This window comes from Cervus canadensis, chromosome 7 (genome assembly GCF_019320065.1).
Source record: "Cervus canadensis isolate Bull #8, Minnesota chromosome 7, ASM1932006v1, whole genome shotgun sequence".
In the NCBI taxonomy this organism is placed as follows: Eukaryota; Metazoa; Chordata; class Mammalia; order Artiodactyla; family Cervidae; genus Cervus; species Cervus canadensis.
This window is the reverse complement of record NC_057392.1, coordinates 5,010,710-5,027,839: the sequence shown is the minus strand read 5'-3', so window position 1 is coordinate 5,027,839 and position 17,130 is coordinate 5,010,710. Positions and strand designations below refer to the sequence as shown.

At 43.0% G+C, this 17,130-nt stretch overlaps 1 protein-coding gene across 7 annotated transcripts in view; it reads left to right on the top strand.

Moving 5' to 3' along the window:
• Window positions 1–17,130, top strand: part of LOC122445252 — a 54,936-nt gene that overhangs the window by 1,487 nt on the left and 36,319 nt on the right. For 4 of the 7 annotated variants that reach the window (XM_043474230.1, XM_043474231.1, XM_043474227.1 and 1 more), the window contains exons 1-5: window positions 2,492–4,438; window positions 6,219–6,371; window positions 10,893–11,041; window positions 14,069–14,209; window positions 14,627–14,772. In XM_043474230.1, coding sequence (XP_043330165.1) covers window positions 4,259–4,438; window positions 6,219–6,371; window positions 10,893–11,041; window positions 14,069–14,209; window positions 14,627–14,772 — 769 coding nt within the window. In that variant the 5' untranslated portion in view covers window positions 2,492–4,258. Of the gene's footprint in view, window positions 1–2,491; window positions 4,439–6,218; window positions 6,372–10,892; window positions 11,042–14,068; window positions 14,210–14,626; window positions 14,773–17,130 lie in introns of those variants that run through there. The other 3 variants (XM_043474229.1, XM_043474228.1, XM_043474234.1) reach the window with 3 other exon arrangements.

The following is a 17,130-nucleotide window of genomic DNA, read 5'->3' as shown; positions in this document are numbered from 1 at the left end:
TACAGATGTGAGAGCTGGACCATAAAGAAGGCTGAATGCTGAAGAATTGATGCTTTCAAACTGTGGTGCTGGAGAAGACTTTTCAGAGTCCCATGGACACCAAGCAGATCAAACCAGTCAATCTTGAAGGAAATCAATTCTGAATACTTATTGGAAAGACTAATGCTAAAGCTGAAGCTCTAGTACTTTGGCCACCTGATGCAAAGAGTGGACTCATTAGAAAAGACCCTGATGCTGAGAAAGATTGAAGACAGAAGAAGAAGAGGGTGACAGAGGATGAGATGGTTGGATGGCATCATTGATTAAATGGACATGAACTTGGGCAAACTCTGGAAATGGTAAGGGCCAGGCAAGCCTGGCATGCTGCAGTCCATGGGGTCACAAAGAGTCAGACATGACTTGGCGACTGAACAAACAATATTGGATAGTACCATCTTAGTCAGCTTGGGCTGCCATAATAGAATACCGACAACAGAAATCTGTTTTTCACAGTTCTAGAGGCTGGGAAATCCAAGATGAAAATACTAGTACGATAGATTTCATTTTGAAGCCTTTTCTCTTGGCTTGTAAGGGAAAGAAAGTATTAGTCGCTCAATTGTGTCTGACTCTTTGTGACCCCATGGTCACAAGGCTCCTCTGTCCATGGAATTCTCCAGGCAAGAATACTGGAGTGAATAGCCATTCCCTTCTCCAGGGGATCTTCCCAACTGAGGGATCAAACCCAGGTCTTCTGCACTGCAGGCAGATTCTTAACCATCTCAGCCACCAGGGCAGCCCCCGTTGGTTTGTAGGTGATGGCCCATTCAACAGCTTGAGGGTGGAAGTAAGCTCTGGTGTCTCTTCTTAATCCCATCATTAGGGCCCCACCCTCATGACCTTGTCTAACCGTAATTACCTTCCAAAGGACCCATATCATCCCACTGGGGATTCAGCATTTGAATTTGTGGGGGAGGGGAGGTGCAAACATTCAATTCATAACAGTTTCTAACAAATGGTACCTTAGAGTGGTTACAAACTGGGGCTGTGGATCTAGATGGTCTAAATTTGAATCCCAACTACACAATTTACCAGTGTCTGCCCTTAGGCAAATCACATAAACTCAGTATGCCTCAGGTTCCCTCCTTAGCATTTACTATGTGTCAGGTTCTGTTCTCAGCATTTATCATGTACTAACTCATTCCTTATAACACTTCTTTGTCACCATCATCTCCATCTTACTGATGAAAAAAACCTTTACATTTGTTATCTCATATAATCCTCACAAATGTCAAAGAGTAAATATTCCCACCATGTTTATAGATGAAGAAAATCAGGTTCAAGGAAGTGAAGTTGATTACCCATGATCACCCTGCTAATAATGGACAGAAACAGGATTCAAACCTGCTCTGCTTGACCCAAAACCTGGGCCACCCTCTCCCCACCCACACAGTCTCCCATGGTGCTATGCAGTGTTTGCCAATTGCTTGATGATAAGCAGCACTAGAGACGCTTTCCAAAAATGGTCTTAGCATGGATGGACCTAGAGACTGTCATCCAGAGTGAAGTAAGTCAGAAAGAGAAAAACAAATACCATGTATTTATGCATGGGGAATTAGAAAAAATTGTTGTAAACATTCTTATTTACAAAACCAAAATACAGACCCAGAAGTAGAGAACAAATGTGTAGACACCAAGGGGGAAAAGGGAGGTGGGGTGAATTGGGAGATTGGGGTTGACATAAATACACTGCGTGCATGCTAAGTCACTCAGTCATGTCTGACTCTTGTGACCCCATGGACTATACCCTGCCAGGCTCCTCTGTCCATGGGATTCTCCAGGCAAGAATACTGGTATGGGTAGCCATGCCCTCCTCCAGGGGAGTTTCCCAACCCAGGGATCGAACCCCAGTCTCCTGCAGCTCTTGCATTACAGGCAGATACTTTACTGCTGAATCACTGGGGGAGCCTGACATACGTACACTAAGAAAGAAAGAACGGAAGTGAAGTCGCTCAGTCGTGTCCAACTCTTTGCGACCGCGTGGACTGTAGCCTGCCATGCTCCTCTGGCCATGGGATTCTCCAGGCAAGAATACTGGAGTGGGTTGCCATTTCCTTCTCCAGGGGATCTTCCCAACCCAGGGATCGAACCCGGGTCTCCCGCATTGCAGGCAGATGCTTTATCCTCTGAGCCACCAGGGAAGCCCCATATATACACTACTATGTATAAAATACCTGGAGAAGGAAATGGCAACCTACTCCAGTACTCTTGCCTGGAAAACCCCAGGGACAGAGGAGCCTGGTAGGCTACAGTCCATGGGGTCACAAAGAGTCAGACGTGACTGAGCGAAAACTTAACGAGAACCCACTGCATAGCACAGGGAACTCTACTCAGTGCTTGGTGGTAACCTGTATGGGAAGGAAATCCAAAAAAGAGGGGAATATATATAGATAGATAGATAGGTGATTGAAAGTGATTCTCTGACTCACTTTGCTGTACAGTAGAAACTAACACAACACTCTAAAGCAACTATATGCCAATAAATTTTTCTAATGGCCTTGGGAATCGGTACGCTCAGTTCTGTTTTCAGCCAGAGCAAATCCCTTCTCTCCCTTCCTAGGCCTCATTTTTGTTCCATGTAAAAGAAGTTAGACCAGCCCCAAGATGAAAAATAGATTTGGGGTAGCTGCCAAGTCTGGTTGCTCTGCAGGAGCTGCTGGAGCAGAACCATGAACAGAATGGTGGAGCTACAACTGGGTGCTGGCCACGGGTCGGTTGGTGAGTGGTAGGGTGAAGAGCCATTTTGCTTTGCCCGGTATTTTCCTGGTGTTAGCACTTAAAGTCCTGAGACACTTGGTAATCCCAGTGATGGCTTACTTGGATTAGATAAAGCCCCAACCAGAGCTATTAAGAATTTGATTTTCCCTCACCCCAGTACCTGTGTCTCTACATGCTACTGGGTTTACTCTCCCTTTTTAGAAAGTTTTTCACTTGTGATGGGCTCATTTCCAGCAATAGGATACTAATGCAAGTGTGACCTAAACTGAAAATGTGAACTACCCTCAGTAGTTCATATGGCATCTAACGATGATGCTAGCTTTCCCTTGAAAAGTTAAAATATCCCCAAGTGCCCTGTTGGAGAAGGAAATGGCAACCCACTCCAGTATTCTCGCCTGGAGAATCCCAGGGATGGAGGAGCCTGGTAGGCTGCCGTCCATGGGGTCGCACAGAGTTGGACACGACTGAAGCGACTCAGCAGCAGCCCTGTAAGTGTGTGGTGCCTCCACGCATCTCAGTACATTTTGGGATCTGTGACTCTGAGACATGAAGCATTTCTAGAGACAAAAAGGGATGCTAAGTAATGTCAAAAGCATACATCTCCTAGGAAAATTTATCAGTTCTAAACTTGTAAGTACCTAGTATTAATACCATAGTGCCAAAATATATAAAACAAAAATTTGCGCTACAAATTAATAAATGATAGAGAAGGTGTGGAGAAAAGGGAACCCTCCTGCACTGTTGGTGGGAATGTAAATTAGTGCAGCCACTATGGAGAACAGCATAGAGGTTCCTTAAAAAACTAAAACTTCCGATTGATCCAGCAATCCCACTGACAAAAATTAGAACTGATTCTTGCAGCCAGCAGAATAAAAATACATCAGTAATAATAATAACATCAATAATAATAAAAAAGTTTCCTTATCACTACATGCCAGGTGCTTTATAAACTCATCTCATTTAACCTTTATGACAACCATAATCCATTTTACAGATAGGGAAATGGAGGCTTGAAGAGTTTATAATTTCTCTAAGGCCACACAGTAGATCAAGGAGTGGAGACAAGACTAAAATCCAAGTCTGCTACCTTTCAAAGCCCACATTCTTAACCACTATAATTACTGCCTTGCAGGAATTATGTCTAAAAGAAAATTATGCCACTTTTAAATCAATATGAACTTGGAAGTATTTAGAGCCCACTATTAATGTTAATTGTGTTTCTTTATAACTGAATTCCATGAATTTCCCCCATTTTAAACAATCTAAAAGAAAGAATCCAGTTCCATGAGTAGAGTCCTTGCAAATTGAAATTTTCTGCTCTGATTCTCCACTCTCGTTTTAAGATTAGTGAAGTACTTTATGATTTTCAGAGAAGGTGTGCAGCAATATTTGCTCGTTTTTAGTGGGGAAAGTGTGATCTCCTCCTTAAAAAGATATCTGTGTGTTGGCTTTCGGGGCAAGTTACAGTTTTCAGAATCCAAGTGGAATCTGACACTATGAAACGATGCCAAGAGAAAAGCAAGGAAAACGAAAAACTAAAGGAGCACCCCTGCCCATTGTTTCCACTCTTCAAAAGTTCCTGAAAACATACGAGAAGCATTGTGTACAGACTCAGACGTCTGTGTGTCCAGCCATCAAAAGGGACTTGAAAGCCAGCATCAACCATGAACGGATTCTCAGGAAGGTGAGTGTTTCCTCTCAAGGAACCAAGGAACATGGGTCCTCAATCCCTTCAAGCCCAGAATTGGTGGGGTTGCCCGCTCTTCCTGCCTGCATGCTGTCCAGAGCCTGACTCTGGCACCGAGGTCTGCTCAACACTCCTCCTACCTTCCCACCCCTCTCTCCCAGTCTGCCCATCCCAGTCCTTCATCCTTCGAGCATCTCTGCCTGTTCTCACCCCCGCTTCACCTCTGGAATGGCCAGCCTGCCGCTCCTCCCACTCTATGTCTGGAGAGTCCAACTCAAAAGCATCCCTTTTGTCATCATTGGAGAACCTCTCTCCCTGGCACTCCCGACCCTCCAAAAGAATGTCTCCTTGTCTTGACATCTGATGCATCCAAGCCATCAGGCCAGACCTGCAAATACCCACACCCCTCCCATCTCACTTGGAGTAAGAAAGCATATCATTTAGATTTCAGGAAAAACACACCTGATGTCATATCTTTCCTGAGATTAAATCTAGTGGTTGAATGTCAGGGCGGAGGAAGAGAGGCCAGCATAAGCGGTCAGCTCAGGAAGGGGAGCCTTAGAGACCAGAAGGGGGAGCCTGGCACCCAAAGACGGACCGTCCAGCTTCACAACTTCTCTATCACCAGCCCAGAAAGACAGTCTGTGTTTTAATAACCACATACCTGCTGATTTCATAAAATGCTGAGTGCTAAGCAAGACAACAAATTAAACAAAATAATTAGATAGAGATGGGTACTTTAAATACCATTACTCAAGACTCTGACACAAATCCATTCCACCCATATTTTTCCTGAATGTTTCTGGGGTTGGGAGGGTGATTCCATTGCACCCTCCACAGAGAGACCCTCCCAGAGTTCCTGTCTAAATCTCTCTCTCTTTCTTGACTCCCATTCTCAGGGCAGCTGCCCACCCCCCTGTGCTCCGCCGGGCTTTCACTCTCCACTTCTACGCTCCTCTTCCCGACCTGCGCTCTTGCGCATGCTCAGTCGCTTCGGTCGTGTCCGACTCTGCAATTTCATGGACTGTATGTAGCCCACCAGGCTCCTCTGTCCATGGGATTCTCCAGGCAGGAATACTGGAATGGGTTACCATGCCCTCCTCTGGGGGACCTTCCTGACCCAGGGATCGAACCCAAGTCTCCTGTGTCTCCTGCATTGGCCTAATTCATTTTTTCCTGTTGTAGTTTTATAATTAGGCTGCACTACTTAATCATAGGGTTAATCATAAATCTTATTCAAATTTATAACCATGTCAACAGTATTTTCCAAATGTTTTTAATTACAATCACCATCAGAAATATAATTAACATTATGACCCAGTATTTAAGTACTGGAATCAGTATGACCCCCAAAGCTGTTTATGTTGGGTGGGTTGCTTCGGTTGGGTCTCCATTTTGATTTTGAACATCACTAAGACAGAAGTGTCATGAGACAGTTATTCCTTACTGCATAGTATATACTCAGATAATTTCCCTTATTTTCTGTTTCATTAAAGAAATAAAGAAAAAGCTGGTAACAACCCACTAAATTGATTTCCTGACCCAGTTATGGGCAGTGACCTGCTGGAAAAATCTCTGCCTTGTGGGACTTTTCATGAACCTTAGGCAGGAACTACCTAAGTTTGTGCTGAAGTATCACTCCAATGCACACTTGATCCAAAGTTAATAAGTAATGTCCTTCTAATGTTGTCTAATGATGATATTCTTTCTCTACATATTTGGATACATGAACCTCCGTTTATGATGCCCACCTGTAGTTTTTTTTTTAACATTCTAGTTTGTACTGGTAAGACCTGATGACTCCCCGCCAGGCATCCTGCCAATTTCCTTGGAACCTTTGCTCATGACTGTTCGAGATGAGTGTTACATGCTGGGGAGAGAGATCTGCCTCTGGGGCTTTCAGCTGAGCAACCCAGAGATCGCCGGACTTGTGAGTCATGCATTTTAACAATAGCTTTCCATTTAACCTTAAACTTGAGCATAAGCATATTATATCATGTGTTCCAGCTATAGTTTATTTGGTTGTTGACTGATATGCTCCAAAGTACTCTTTTTTTCAAGTATTTTTAGTGAAATATTTCAGACATATAAAAGTGTAAAAAATAATAGAACTGACATCTATGTACTCACCGTCGCGTAATATACTTTTTAAGGAATGGACATTGAAGATATTTACAAATACAAGAGCTAAAGTGCTATCTTTCTTCTTCTTGCCCATCTACTTCCCGGAGGTACCACTAGCCTAGAGTTGACATGTATCAACCCCATGCATGTTTTTATGCTTTTATTACATATGCATGTATGTTTTTACTTACCTACGTGAATTGCACTTTGTGTGTGATTTTATGACTTCCTCTTTTACTCACATTATGTTGTCAAGATTTCTCCATGTTTATTAATTTTGACTGCTATTGTATAACACATAGCCTTTATTCTTGAATGATGGTTTTGCTGAATACACACTTATAGATTAAATATTATTATTTTTATATTGAGCTTCCTTTATAGTGAGTCATGTTATATATAGGACTTTACTTCTGGCAAGGGCTAATTAGATAATTCAGGTAAATCCTTTCACTGAGGACAAAAAGATAAGCTAAATTATACAATATGGGAGATAAAGAACCTTGACTTCTACTTCACATCATACCCCAGAATCAATTCCAGATGGATTATATATCATTTAAGGCAAAACAATAAGGTTTCTAGAAGATAGTATAGAACAACTCCAGAATCGTGATTCTGGGGTAGAGAAAAACTCAAACAGGACACAAAAAGCACTAATATTTCCAGTTTCTAGGCTTTTTGAAAGTCCCTTATTTCTCTGAATGTTTAAACTTATAATCTGTGTCTAATAATTTCAATAATCTGAATTATTTTGGAGTCTGACATTTCTGACTCTTGCTTCTACTGGTTCTTACTTATGAGGACATTTCTTTGTATGTTTATGTGATTTCTTTTTTTTTTTTTAACTATAAATTCATATTTTGTGGGGACAAAAATAGTTATGGCAATTCCTTGAGCTCTGATTTGCAGATAGCTGTCTCCAGAGAAGATTTACAGTTTTTTTCTGCCACACACTCAGAGCTGTTCAATTCTTTTTTTTTTCCCCCCCTTTGGTTTTTTTTTTTTTCTTTCTTTTTTTGGCTGTATCACATGGCATTTGGGATCTTAGTTTCCCAACCAAGGATGGAACTTGTGTCCCCTGCAGTGAAAATGCAGTCTTAACCACTGTACTGCCAGGGAAGTCCAGACATTAAGTTCTTGATCTAAGGTTTCTTTGGGGCTTCCCTGGTGGCTCAGATGGCAAAGAATCTGCCTGTGATGCAGGAGACCTGGGTTCAGTCTCTGGGTTGGGAAGATCCCCTGGAGGAAAGAATGATGACCCACTCCAGTATTCTTACCTGGAGAATTCCATTTTCAGAGAAGCCTGGGAGGTTACAGTCCATGGGATGGAAACAGTCAGACATTACTGAGTGACTAACACTTTCACTTTCAAGGTTTCTTTGAACCATTCTGATGATGTTAATTCAAGTTGCAAATCTGTGCTAAGGCTAGTTTTGTGAGTTCTCAGGGGATGTATTTTTTCCCATATACTCAGTTTGAGATGGGCCATTTTTCCCTGGGATCCTTTGGGAAGGGAAGAGTTGGGTTTATTTCTAGTTCTAGTTACTCTAAGGACATAGCACTACCATCCACTTTATGCTTTGAGCCACACCTCTATTCAGGATTTCCTGCTGGACTGCTCACCTTGTCCCCTGGACTGTATGATCCATTAAAATCAAAGCTCAAATCTATTGCTTTAACGATGCTGTCAAAGGGAAAGCTGGCTTCAGTGCCCTGCATACCTCTCTGAGTCATTTTCCTCTCATTCATTGACCTTTGGGTATTCCTCCCTAATCTACCTGTCAATCAACACATTTTAAAAAGATATGTTTAAAACTCTTAGAAAAATGCATAGAGGAAAAGCTTCATAATGTTAGATTTGGCAATGATTTCTTAGACATAAGCTAAAAGCACAAGCAACACACACACACACTCACTAGGTGAATTGGACCTCATAAAAATGAAAAAACTTCTGTGCTTCTAAGGACACAATCAACCGAGTGAAAAGGGAGAAAATAATTGCAAAGCATATATCTGATAAGGGGTTAATATGCAGAATATATAAAGAACTCATATAACTCAACAACAAAAAATAAGCAACCTAATTTTAAAATGGTCAAAGGACTTAAATATTCTCCGAAGAAGATATACAAAAGACCAAGACGCACTTGAAAAGATTTTCAACACCATCAATCGTTAGAGAAATGCAAATCAAAACCACCATGAGATACCACCCCGTGTCAACTAGGATGGTTACTGTTTAAAAAAGCAGAAAATAAAATGTTGATGAGGATATATAGAAATTGGAACCCTTGTGCACTATTGTGGAAATGTAAAATGGTGCCACTATGGAAAATAGTATGGCGGCTCCTCCAAAAATTAAAAATAGAACTACTATATCCATCCAGCAATTCCACTTCTGAGTACATACCCAAGAGAATTGAAAGAAGGGTCTCAAAGAGATGTTTATACATTCATGTTCATAGCAGCATTATTCACAGTAGCCAAAGATGGAAGCAAGCCGAGTATCCACTGACAGACCAATGGGTAAACAAAATATGGTATATACATACAGTGGAATCTTATTCAGCCTTAAACAGGAAGGAAATTCTGACACATACTACAACATGGATGAACCTTGAAGTGAGTGAAATAAGTCAGATACAAAAGGATAGTGTATCATGTCACTTATATTAGGTACCTAGAGTAGTCAGATTCATAGAGCAGACAGTAGAATTGGCAGTTGCAAGGGGCTGGGGGCTGGGGACAGTGGGAACTTCTGTTGAATGGGTACAGAGTTTCGGTTTTGACAGATGGACAACATTCAGGAGATGAATGGTGATGGGGCTTGCACAACAGTCTGAATACACTTAAAGCCATGGAGTTGTACACTTAAAAGTTACTAAAATGGTAAATTTTATATGCTTTTGACTAGAATTTTAAAATGAACTTTTAAAAAGATATTTTAATTATATAAACAGAATTTTTAGTTTTTTTATTCAGAGGCTCAGTCCATTCAGATTGGAAAGAGAATGCTATTCATGCATGTTAAAAGTGACTCTTAGCAGTTCCTTAAAATGTAGCCCTCTTGGTAATCTACAGGCTTCCCTGGTGGCTCAGGCGGTAAAGGATCTGCCTACAATGCAGGAGATTCCTGAGTTTGATCCCTGAGTGGGGAAGATCCCCTGGAGAAGAGAATGGCTACCCATTCTAGTATTCTTGCCTAGAGAATCCCATGGACAGAGGAGCCTGGTGGGCTATAGTCCATGGGGTCGCAAAGAGTCGAACACAGCTGAGCAACTAACACTTTTACTTTTTCACTTTCTCTGTAATCTGAAGGCTGCTGAGAAATTCTATCAGACAGCCGTGGTCTTGCCCACAGCAGGGCGGGTGACCCTGCAAACCACTGGTTGAGATCTTTAGGACTTGGTCCAGAGTTTATTTTGCACAGACCAATGTTAACATCAGCAGGGATGTGCCACATGGCCTCCTCTGTCAGAAATACAGCTGGAGAAATCTGATCCAGCACTCAAACTAGACTTTCTCTCATTAAAGAAGCCTCAGGCACCAGCTCTGTAGTTAAGATTGCAAGGGCTTTTTTATTCTCAGCCAAGCTGTAATTTGGAATCCTGTCTCTGACCCACATGTCATTACCTCACGAAACCCTACATCCTCCAAACCCTACCAAAGTCACTTTCAGGCTTAAATTTTGAACTGAGGGAATCCTCGGGTTGTGGTGATTCTAATTGCTAAAAAGGCAGCTTTCATGTTTTTTAGCTTTAAATACTCTTTTCTGTCAGGTTGGAATTTCACTATCATTGGGATCCTTCATTACAGCAAGAAATGACCTTGCCTTAGACGTGTGCTTATATTGTGCTACCGTATATTTTCTTTCATCATAAAGCTTGATGTTTCCTGTACATTTCTTCAATGAGTCTTCATTTTATCTTTTATTTTAAAATTTTATTTATTTACTTATTTTGCCATGCCAAGCAGTTTGTGGGATCTTAGTCCCCCAATCAGGGATCAAAACCTGGCCCTTGGCAGTGAACGCATGTAGTCCTAACCACCGGACAGCCAGGGAATTTCTAGTGAGTCTTCATTTTAAAGGGAAATTATTTTGTTTTCATGCCACTTTCTCTTTGAGGAACTAGAAAGTTATCTTTGAGGCCAAAATGTTGAATAATTAACATAAGTGACTTTGAAGTAATTTCTAAAAACACAGATCATATTCAACCATAGTAGTATTTAAAAGTTAAATGAAGAATAAACTCGAATATAAAAAAAACAAACACAGATCATGTTTGTTTTCATTGTGTCTGCACTTTTAACCTTGCATTCTCAGGCTTTGCTTCTAGAATCGAAGGGGCACACCCCCTGCCCGTTTACCACCCTGGAACTCATTGACTGCAAGATGGATCCATGGTCTCTGGGGAGACTTGGGCAGGCTTTGCATCTCAGCAGTCTGCATGTTCTTGTCCTCGACTACTGCAAGTAAGGCTGGAATGCAGAGTTCCTCCAAGGTTCCCCACGCCTACCCCCGCCCCTGCTGGCAGCTGGGGGAGGCTAAGGCAGGGGAGGGAAATGTCCCAGTTCCTTGTGTCTAATCAAGTCATTGCTGCAAAGGACACCTTAAAACTTCCTTAGAGTTCATGTTCCTAGTAAATGTTAGGGTTCTCAAAAAGAGTCTCTAGTCATTCATTTATTCTTTCAACAAATGTTTGTCGAAGGCTAGTTTGTACAAGGCATAATGCTTGTTGCTAAGGAAGATATAGTGTACTTAAGGCACTGCCCCTGTCCAAGCGAGTCCTTAGTGTATAGAGGGAGGAGACATGCTCTTGATTATGTAAAGCACAAGGCAGAAAGTCTGAGTATCACAAAAGTTGTTGATATACATTTTAGCAGTAGTTTGGATAAGGGAAACTGCAATTCCACAGAGATGGTCAGTGTTCACTAGGAGAGAAGGTGGGAGGAAAGGTGTGGTGCCAGACAAGAGCAGAGCAAGTCCTTCAGAGGGCTGGGCTCCGAGTGGTCAGGGGAGGTCAAGTTCAATAATACTCATAATGACAATACCTGCTAATGGTTATTACTATGTGCCAAGCACAGTACATGGATTTCCTCATTTTTTTCTCCCAACAGTAGATATGTATCAATATATACCATTACATAGAGATGTATGATGTATAATGGTAGATACGTACCATTTCTTTTTTTTTTTTTGATACGTACCATTTCTAACCCTTGACTATAGGTAAGGAAAAACTCAGGGGGATTAATTGGCTTGTTCAAGGCCATTCGGTTCTTGGGGAGGCTAGATGTGGATTCAGGTGTCTGATTCAGAGTCCACCTTTGATCGATGGTACTAGATTGCTGGAGTCTTAATTTACAATCCATAAAACATTTCAAACTGCTTATGTGATCTCTGGCCAGTCATGCCGCCTCTCTGATCTATGAGCTGATCTCCTCCACTTCCCAAGTCTATGATTCTGTGACTCCTGCCATGGAGCCAGGTGGAGCCTTGTACTCAAAAGGCCAGTGGGCTGCGAAGTCATGCCTGAGAAGTGGTACCTCAGTGATACAAAGACCCCATTTAAAGGACTGGGATCTTATTGGGGCCCTGGTGGTGACAGAGAACAAGTCCATCAGCAAAGGCTGGGGAAAGTCAGTATCCTGTGGAGATTCTCTGCGTTTCTGAAATGCTGGGAGGAGCCTTGTGCTGTCACGTCAGTCACGTCTGACTCTGTGCAAACCTACAGACTGTAGCCTGGCAAGGCTTCTCTGTCCATGGGATTCTCCAGGCAAAAATACTGGAGTGGGCTACCATGCCCTCCTCCAGGGGACCTTCCTGACCCAGGGATCGAACCTGCATCTCTTATGTCTCTGCACTGTAGGCAGATTCCTTACCACTTCACCACCAGGAGCTTTAGGGTCTCCTAATTCAGGGCAGCAGAAGGACAGGGTCCTCGGGACACCACGCAGTGATACGGGAGCAGCCACAGAGTTCCCAAAATGGACCAAGTAGAACCAACCCCACTGCTAGGAGACCCTCTAGACTCCAGTTGCTGTGCTGAACCCAGAGACCTGCACTGTGGGGAAGAAAGAAGGAATTCCCACTTTTAAGAAACAGCTTGTTTTAATGGTCAGTGGAAATACTGTTGCTGCTAAGACACCTAGAGCTGTCAGGGTTGGGTAGCTGGGCGTCTGCACCGAGACCTCAACATGGACAGAGTGCAGGTCCCTGCCCCCTGGGGACTGGAGCTCTGTCCTCGGCGTCTTCCCTGATAGACTATGAAGTCCAGCAGGCAGGACGCCCCTCTTTATCATACACGGCTGTGTCCCGTCAGCCACTGTGGTCCTCAATAACTACTTGTTGAATAAATTTATAAATTTTAAAGTTATTTCTGTCAATACCGCTCACTTCATTTTTTAAAATTTCTATTTATTTTTATTTTTGGCTGTGCTGGGTCTTCGTTTCTTTTGTGAGGGCTCTCTCTGGTTGTGGCGAGCAGGGGCTACTCTTCCTTGATGGGCACAGGCTTCTCATCACGGTGGCTTCTCTTGTTGCAGAGCCTGGGCTCTGGGCGTGTGGGCTTCACTACTTGTGGTACACAGGCTTAGTTGTTCTGTGGTATGTGGGATCTTTCTGGACCAGAGATCGAACCCGTGTCTGGCAGGTGGATTCTTATCCACTGTGCCACCAGGGAGTATGTATGAGTTTAGTTGTTCAGTTGTGTCTGACTGACCTTTGTGACCTCATGGACTGTAGCCTGCCAGGCTGCTCTATCCATGGGATTCTCCAGGCAAGAATACTGGAGTGGGTTGCCATGCTCTCCTCCGGGGAATCTTCCCAGCCCAGGAATCCAACCCAGGTCTCCTGTGTTGCAGGCAGATTCTTAACCATCTGAGCCACCTGGGAAGCCCTGTGCCACTGGGGAAGTTCTCACCTTTTTTTAAAGTTCAAGCTTTGACTTTGCAAATTCCCCAAACATGTTGCTGGGCCTCAGTTTCTTGACCTAATCCCTACCTACCCGCAGAGGCTGTTGCTGGCATGAATGAGATGATGGGTGTGATTTCACTTTGAAACTCTAGGGATTGTGCAGATTAAGGCAAGAGGACCTCAGGGCCAAGGAGGGCTGAGAGGTTTAGCTTTCCTGAACCTGCTGTGGACATGGCTTAAGAGGATTCTCCTTACGGAGTCCTGGTACCACTGGGTCTTCCTAGACTGCCAACTGGGCCAGCTCTCTCATCGTCAGGATTCACAACTTGCTCTCCATCTGCTCCCTTGAATGGGTACTTCAAACGGTCCCCTGCTCTCTTTGCCCAGGAGGCAGACTCCGGGTCCCCTTTCCTCCACATGCAGGCTGCCCCCCTCAATCATCCCAGCCCACCCCCACAGCCAGCCCTAGCCCTGGAAACCTAAACTGAGGACCAGCAAAAGTGTCGCTCACTGCCTTGGGAGTACTTAACATTAGTATTCCAATGGGTAACATAAATTTTAAAGTCCCTATCATTTCATTTTAGATTTACACATGAAGAAATTGAGAGTATTTTCTCAGGCCTGGAGAACAACCAAAGGCTTCAAAGACTCAGTCTGCGCTACTGTGGTCTGGGGCCACAGAATGGACCGAGGCTGGGCTCCATCGTATGCCACAGTGCCATTCGGTGAGAGGGTCCCCTGCTCCCCACCCTCCCCATCACATCTTGGCACTGTTGCATCTTGAGTTATATAAACACTTACTTACAGAGCCTGCTAACCCATGAGTTCCTTAGATTTTTTTTATTATGTTTTTCATATCATCTTTTCCTCCTCTAGTTATTTTGTTTTTCTTTTCTTAATTATAATAGAAAGATCCTTTAGTTATGTTTGAGAATCAAGGGTGTTGTGCTAAATGCATGTTTTGGCCGGCTGGTGTGGTTACTAGGTCTATTTTTTATGACATGGTCTATTATTATTTATTATGATTATTTATGTATTATTTTGTAACTAGGTCTATCATTTTATGAGGTGAAGACCTCAAATTTAAATTTGACAGAGTGGAAAAAATATCAAATGAACAGTGTATTTTGCCCCTTCCCCAGTGAGCTGCACCTCGGTGGCAATTACTTGCAATGTACTGGAGTTCTGGGTCTCCTCAGACCCCTGGCAGAGTATGCAGAGACGCAGGGGAAAGATCAACTGGTCACTTCCTCACCAGACACCAGGAACCCCCCTCAGCTGCTCCAAGGTAAGCTGTGGGAAACTTGGTCCTAGGCTCATTTGGGGCCACCTAAAAGAAAGAAACTTTGTTTTGCAATTAAAGGTGACCTTCCCAGTGATCCATGGAGATTCTTCTTCCTGAGAATGTGTGGGGACAGAATAACAGGTCCCCAAAGATGTCTTTGTCCTAATCTTCAGAACCTGCGACTATGTCAGCTCACATGGCAAAAAGATCGTTGTAAGAGGGAGGCAGGCAGTTAGAGTCTGAGAGAAGGAAGTGTGACAGTGGAAGGAGAGGTTGGAATGACATGAGGAAGGGTTCATAAGCCATGGTGGCCTGTAGGAGCTAGAAGGGACAAGGAAACGAGTTCTTTTCAGAGCCTCCAAAAGGAATGCAGGTCCACTGACACCTTGACTTTTGCCTATAGGAGCCATTTTGGACTCTGATCCCCAGAACTGTAAGATGATACACATGTACTATTTTAAGCCACTAAGTTTATGGTCATCTGTTACAACTGCTTTGGTTCCTGGTAAGAGCTGTCTTCATGGCCAGCTGATGGCCACCCTCTCGCTATGTCCTCACAGGGCCTTTCCTAGGTGTGTGCAGGCAGACAGAGGAAGCTCTCTGGTTTCTGACAAGAACACTAATTGTGGGCTTCCCTGGTGGCCCAGTGGTTAAGAATCCACCTGCCAATGCAGGAGACATGGAAAGATTCCACATGCTGCAGGGCAACTGAGCCCACAAGCTGCAACTAATGAAGCCCGTGTGCTCTAGAGTCTATGCTCTACAACAAGAGAAGCCACCACGATGAGAAGCCAAAGCATTGCAACTAGAGAGTAGCCCCCACTCTCTGCAACTAGAGAAAACCCGTGCACAGACCCCATGGACTGTACAGTCCATGGAATTCTCCAAGCCAGAATACTGGAGTGGGTAGCCTTTCCCTTTTTCAGGGGATCTTCCCAACCCAGGGATCAAACGCAGGTCTTCCACATTGCAGGCGGATTCTTTACCAGCTGAGCCACAAGCAAACCCAATGAAGACCCAGCACAGCCAAAAAAAAAAAAAAAGAGAGACCCCAGAGTTTCCTTACTCCTTTCACCTTGTGGGATTATAGCAAGAAGACAGCCATCTGTGAACCAGGACGCAGGCTCTCACCAGACACTGAATCTGCTGGTACCTGGATCTTGGACTTCCCAGCCTCTTCCGAACTGTGAAAAATAATTATTGTTTATAAGCCACCCAGTCTATGATGTTTTGTTATAGCAGCCCAAACACATTAAGACAAAGAGTACACACAAACTTCCCAGTAGCAATGTTTGTGGGAATGTGGATGGTTTCTTAAAATGTCCAGATTCTCACCTTTCATAATGACCCAGTACCTGTGGTTGGTATCATTGGTCACAACCAACATTCTACTTTGTGAAAGAAAGGCACACTTGTCCACCATCCAGTGTCTGAGCAGAGTATCTCCCCTAGGGTTCAGAAACAAAGAGATAGTTCAAAATATGAGTGCAAGTGTTTAAAAAAAAATGCATGACTCTAATGAGTCAGCAATAAATCATGTTTTACAGGTCACATGGCTCCCAATTTTTGCTTTTAACAAAATTGAAGGAGGACTTAAGCTATAAACAGACAGATCATTAAAAAATTTTTTTTTGGTCAATCACTATATAGTTTTTAGCCCATAACTCAGGAGTTCAAGGGCTTCCCTGATGGCTCAGCAGGTAAAGAATCCCCCTGCAATGCTGGAGACACAGGAGACATGGATTCCATCCCTTGGTCAAGAAGATCACCTGGAGGAGGAAATGGCAACCCACTCCAGTGTTCTTGCCTGAAAAACCTTGTGGACAGAGAAGCCTGATGGGCTATAGCCCATGGGACTGCAGAGTCAGAAATGACTGAGCAATTGACACACACACAGGAGTTCAAAGAATTGAATAATACTGCTGTGATAAAACTCTTAGGATTTATTTGAATTCTAGATGGAAATAATTAATTATAAGTATGTTCCATCCAATGTTTAGGATACACTTAAAATGATTATTCTTTGTTTATCTGACATTTAAATTGACATTTAATTGGGTGTCCTGTATTTGGAGGACAAGAGAGAGTAAACCTGGCAATCCTATTATTCCATTCCCATCCATATGAATAAGATTTCTCAGCAGTTACTACTATAGCAATAAAAAAGAGAAAAAGCGCTGATGCTGAAGTCGGCTTCATTTCAGCAGTGATATTCTTTAATAAATACATGAATTAATTATAAAAATAAATAAAACAGCACCATCCATCTCTTTGGGAGAGGTGGTCAATAAAATTTTATTTTTGTATTTAATTAGGATTTATCAAAATATATAAAATATATCATGTTCATCAATTGCATAC